General features: G+C 34.7%; 1 protein-coding gene across 2 annotated transcripts in view; it reads right to left on the bottom strand.

Moving 5' to 3' along the window:
- Positions 1-2429: 2429 nt before the first annotated feature.
- Positions 2430-6000, bottom strand: part of gpd2 (glycerol-3-phosphate dehydrogenase 2 (mitochondrial)) — a 34573-nt gene continuing 31002 nt past the window's right edge. For both annotated transcript variants that reach the window (XM_066687448.1, XM_066687449.1), the window contains 2 exons: positions 5835-5933; positions 2430-3738 (listed from right to left, as the gene is read on the bottom strand). In XM_066687448.1, the coding sequence (XP_066543545.1) occupies positions 3613-3738; positions 5835-5933 (225 nt within the window). In that variant the 3' untranslated portion in view covers positions 2430-3612. The remainder of the gene's footprint in view (positions 3739-5834; positions 5934-6000) is intronic.

The following is a 6000-nucleotide window of genomic DNA, read 5'->3' as shown; positions in this document are numbered from 1 at the left end:
TTAAATAGAATAAACCATCCATGAATAAAATCCTATTAGTTGAACTCATTGCAACACATCTATTGCTTACACTTGCATACAGCAGAGGAAAGTGATGATTGTATGTATAGGTTTTTGGCTGCATTAAATAAAATGGTGGCATTAGATGTATAAAGCACATTCACCCATCTTTTCAGATTAAAATGCCTCTAAATTAAGAGAAATCAGTGATGTGTCCTGTCTATGTGATGGCATTCAGCGATGCTATCTGTGAAGTCATACTGAGAATTTGTACAAGACTGTTGATAGGTGATTAAGTCAAATGGACAGTGGAAAGATTTAAAATTGCTCACTGCTTTGCTGGTATACTATGCCAGCCCTTACATAATGGCAACATACTTCTCTCCTCTAAGAAAACTAAAATAAAAAGCATGTTCACCATATGTACTGAATTCTTCTAGGAATCAAGGTGTTTGTCAAAAAAAAAAAAAAACACCATTAACTCAATAGCTGGAAGTTTTATTCTAATCTGACAGTGATACATACATTGAAATCTAATGAATACTGAATTAGACCCTAAAAGCAACACAAATGGTCACACCCTGACAAATGTTTTGGTGAAAATTCAGTATTTTAAGACATTTTCATTTCTGCATTTGCATTTACTTGTTAGTCTCCCTCAACACAAAATGTCACTTTCACATCGCCAGAACATCCTACTAATCAGACACAGTACACAGCATTAGGAGAGTGGAGCCCATTCTTGGATGATGATATCTTTGAGCGAATTGGAACAGTATACAAATTGTGTAGATAACAAGATGGACATTTAATTAGATAGATAGATAGATAGATAGATAGATAGATAGATAGATAGATAGATAGATAGATAGATAGATAGATAGATAGATAGATAGATAGATCAATTATTTATTTTCTGTCAGTAATATTTCAGTTTCCAAAATAGTGGATCATTTCCTTATGCAATGTTTAACCAAGTGAGAACCAAATTGTAATTTTTTGTTTTTAATGATTTGGTGCCAAAATTGACTCCATGGAAGGAGATTTGATTGCTGTTACAGGACTATTTGAGCCTCACTAACAGACAGGCAGTACTACTGATTAACCACTGCAAAACAGATGGGTTTTGAAGGAGTATGAGTGTGCGGGTGCAATATGAGCTACCCTTACCTCGCCATGCCTTTAAAGGATACTTTTAATGGACAGACTCATGTCACATTTTTGATTCTGAAGGCATTCTTCATTCCTCACAGCTTCCATAATGGTGACGCAGATTCCTTGAATGGTTTCAATAGGGATACATTACAAGTAATTAAAATCATGTATGATAAATTAGTATGGCTTCAGACCCCTCAAAAATACATGGTGCGTTATTAAGGCTGTTCAGTATAATAATTTGTCTCCCCCCCCCCCCGTCCCCCATTTTCTCTGTCTGAACACTTTTGTTAATTAATTTATCTCTCCTTGTGAGCATGATCTTAATGATTAGGCACTTTTTTCGACCGTGATTTATAAATGATATGTATGATCCTTCCTGGCTCTCTCTTCTAAGTCAACATTTTAATGTATGTGTCAACTAAGTCATAGATCCATCTATGAGTCTGCTTGCATCTTTACTGGTTACCTACACTCACACTGTCATGTGCAGTATCTCCACCTCACCTGAGAGGAGGTTGGTTAGGGAACATGGGAAGTGCTTCATGGAGTGGCTGAAGTGAGGATCTGTTATGGGAGGTGGCAGTTATGATGAGAAGTTTTAATGGGCAAAATAGGAAGGAAGACCAGAGAAAAACAACTAATGCAGTACAGTAAAAAGAATGGGAAGAAAATGCATATGGCATATCATGTCCAAATATTCAGCAAGAGGCTATACATCTTAAAATGTAAGCATTCTGAAATATGATGCTCCCTTCCAACTGTTATCATACTAAACCCTTATTGTTACTTGAGTACATTTATACAAATGCAAAGTGAGGGGTCAGAGCAGTTCAATTATTAAACTAACAGTCCATACTCTGCTAAAATCAGAACTAATTAATATAAATATCTATTTAACAAACCTAGATAAAGGTTTCATAATGTATAAAGATGAAATTTCAACCAATCAAACACATATCAAGACGGAATCCTTATGCCTAAGGTAGGATCTTATGTGCTTGTTATTTCCTAACTAAATAAAGCCCATGTCACCCGTTTTCAATACCTGAAAGTGTAATCTGATGAAAGAATTGTCTATTGCTGAAAGTACGTCATTCACATAAAAACTTGTACCATAATGCCTGGTGTAACTGATGTTGCGTTCTTCTCCGTGTTTTGTATTGTACTTTGCACAAGTGAGGTGACTATTCAATATCCACATTATTTATACAAAATATATTTAAATTATTAAATATTTTGATGTTACAATTGTTACAAAAATCAATCCACTGTTTTAGAAGCAGATGTATGAAATCTTTATTTTAAAAGTCTGCATGAAACAATAATTGTATTATTTATAGAGACTGTGAAATTAAGCATGCTAAAAGCCAGTGAGTGTATAGTTTAATCAGTTCTATTGATTCATGCTCTCAATTCATACTGGGTTTGAAAGCAAGGCACATTAAATACATTCCCTTATTACTCTATAAATGCAAGCGGCTCACCCAGCATACCACAAGTAATAAATTAATAGTAATAAAAACACCAAGTGCATAGACAGATAGAGAAATTAAAACCCAGGCTCAAATACAATACTTAATCCCATTCAGCATAATAAAATCATATTACAAAAAAATACTTCCAAGAACCAATCACATACACCCATAAGCATTCAGAATATTTAAGCATGCTTATTGTTGATTTGTAGCTCACTTTACATCAAAGTGCATTAAATCAAATACATGTCTTGCGTTTAAAAGTCACTTTTTAAAAATAAAATATAAAGATTAAAATGGCAGTTAATTAAAAATGGAACAATTTAAGCAATTTAATGTTCCTTGTAAACTACAGAACTTACTGAAAATACCTTTAAAAATGGATCATATTAAAAAAAATCTGATATAAAAATGTTTCCTATCACATCGCGAATATAATAATAGGTATAAAATGGCACAGTAGTAAGGTTTACAACACCAAACATTTAATTAGACAGCTAAATACTGAATACAAACAATTTTAACATTGATTTGTACTGCAAACGCCATTTCATGATAATCTGAAGTACAACACAATGCTGGATAACACAGCAGTAACAACACAACACATTCAAGAATTTGTGCAAAAATTTAACAGTAGCCAGATGTCTGAAAAGTATCAGTATAATTATTACAGACAAAAACAACAATACTGAGAAGCAGGAGATCACTGAACAAACTGCCAATAGTTTCAAACAAAATGAAATGTTCTCAATAAAAAATGCACTGTGTAAACACTTACAAAAGAAGAGAAATGCCACATAAAACAAACTATATGAAGGCAAAGATAACGATGAATAAATAATATTAAGAAGAATACTAATGATCATTCATTGCAGTTATAGACTTGAGAAGCCTCTCAGTAACTTTCAAGTCAAGCCACCAGCAGCAGCAGATTTGCATTCAGTGTTTCTCGGGGCAACATTTGGCACTCGGAGGTTTACACTCCTCCACCGCTGCGGTCGACGGACACGGGCTCCCTCTGATCCAGGTTCTCCTCTGCGGTTTTCATCAGAATGGCAAGCCTGCTACTAGACACATGACCTTTCTGGATCGCACTCATAAGCTGCAAACAAAAAAAATCAGACAACCGATTTAAAGCGAAAGGAGACAACGCAAGTGCATTTTTCTTTTTTTAATATTAAATACAATATCGGCATGGTTGAACGTCGCAAAAACAGTACAGCTCATTTCAAGCTCTTAATGGATCCTGTCCACAGAACACTTACAAGTCCTGATAGCAATTAGCAGCCATTTTAATCAATTAAACACCGTTTGTTTTCGTCACACCTCTTCATAAGTACTCAAACACAATGTAAAGAAGCTAACAAGCATAACCCCGAGCAGATGCAGGGTTTGCATTCAGCTTGTGTCAGTTACACAGTGACCTCATTTCCCTCCTTTTTAAATATTATTGAAGCTAGAAGCTCTTCGAACGATTGATGTGAGAAATATACGGTTCCCATCATGCTTTAAAGCTGACGGTATTCATACAATCGTGAGTTTAAACTTTGATAGTGCCACATGTCTCCTGCATGTAGTCCTTCTCTGGTGCTAGGTCTGTGTGTGTGTGTGGGTGTGTGTGTAAAGAGCGATTATCATGCCAGAACATGTTCTGCTTCCTCACCACACTCGTTATAAGTCACAGCATGTCCTTCATGAGGAAGACCATGTCCTCCCATAATACTATCAATGAAAAACAGAGCCAATTCACCTGCTTTGCTGTCATTATAAAGTCAGATCAGACAAAAACCCCAGTACTAGTAAATTTCTAATTTATGAAGATTAAATGATGTGTTTAATGTTGTCTTGAATGACCAAGAGTTTGTTCCCCATATATTAAAATATGTCACCGAGTTCTGGTCACAAAGACAGATCACTTCTCGAATGAAGATTACTGAAGACCAAGATGGATTTCATACTCATTTGAAAACTCCATTAAAATCATTTGAGTGTCTTACACAATAATTATTCTAATATCCAGAAACCAATTTATTATGATTGTATTTTTTATATACAGATTTTCAACATTTGTGAATGAAGGGGAAAACCCCCCTGAAATAAATGAAGCACAAACGTATCAATCTAAAATGATGATCAAAACATAAAATTAAAAAGATTAAATTTGCATCACACATAGAAATTGACTTCTTCCATTTCTGACATTCCGCTTCTTTAGTGCAGCTATCTGGGGCTTATCTCAGGAGGGACAATTACTATTTCCTTTGCCTTGATCTTGTTTGTTTAACTTGACACAGTGAAGAAAGGGCTGACATTGACCAAAATCCCCAGCATTAATTTATCTCATGTTCAGCATTCATCATTGTCACACTGCAGGAAAAATCTGGCAGCCACGGAAAATACCTGCCTGGACCAAAATTTCCAATAAACACACTGAGACCAATAAACTGACCACACAAAAGCAGTCAAGCAGATTTTAAGATAATATGATGACTAACCTTAAGAAACATTTATGTGGATGAATTAATTCATTCATTTCCAGCAAAACTGATCATTTTGGTGGAAATATTATTTCAATTTGCTAACTGAGGTTAATTCATTTTAGAAAAACATGAATTTTAGTTATTTCAGCCCAGAAAAGAAGTTAAACAATATAATATAAACTTTCCAACATTTTTTTTCCCTGATTTCAATTGTTCTGTTAAAATATTTGAGGATTTGAGAAAACAACATTTAAGAATTTCTCCATACAATGAGAAAAAATAAAACATCAAAAGTTTGACCCACCGACAAAACACAAATTATAACCCCTTTATTTGATGTAGGTTTCCATTAGGGGGAAGCAAGAAGCCCCTGGCAGACACAAAGCTAACATGTAATTACAGAGCTTTTAATTTGAAATTGGTGGGCAGGTGAAGGTTTTAATTTATTCTGGACCCAATTCCAAAGACTAAAAACCAAATGGGCAATTAATTCAAAACTCTATTGGAGTTTTGTGGCCTTTGCTTCATATCTTTTCAGCTGCTTTCACGTACAACGTATACCTGTAACCAACATGTCTAAGTATACACATTACTTACAAGAGAGTTGAGAAACCCTTTGTGTGGGTTACCATTCTTTGCTCATCATAAATCATTAAAAAAAAGATTCAAGTAAAAAAACCTTGGATATCTTTCTTCTCCCCTGATACAAATCACCAACCTGCAAGAATTCATTAAGTTCAACCTGTCCGTTCTTGTTCAGGTCCACCTCATTAAGGATTTCATGGAGTGCGTTTTCGTCAATCTGGACACTAATACTCTGGTGGGGGGGAAAAGAAGAAGATATGAAACCTTAAAAATAGACATTTAGGATTAGTAGCAAAATA

The sequence above is a fragment of the Amia ocellicauda genome, chromosome 16 (genome assembly GCF_036373705.1).
Source record: "Amia ocellicauda isolate fAmiCal2 chromosome 16, fAmiCal2.hap1, whole genome shotgun sequence".
Taxonomy (NCBI): Eukaryota; Metazoa; Chordata; class Actinopteri; order Amiiformes; family Amiidae; genus Amia; species Amia ocellicauda.
Note: the sequence above shows the minus strand (reverse complement) of the source record. Positions and strands in the feature narration are given on the sequence as shown.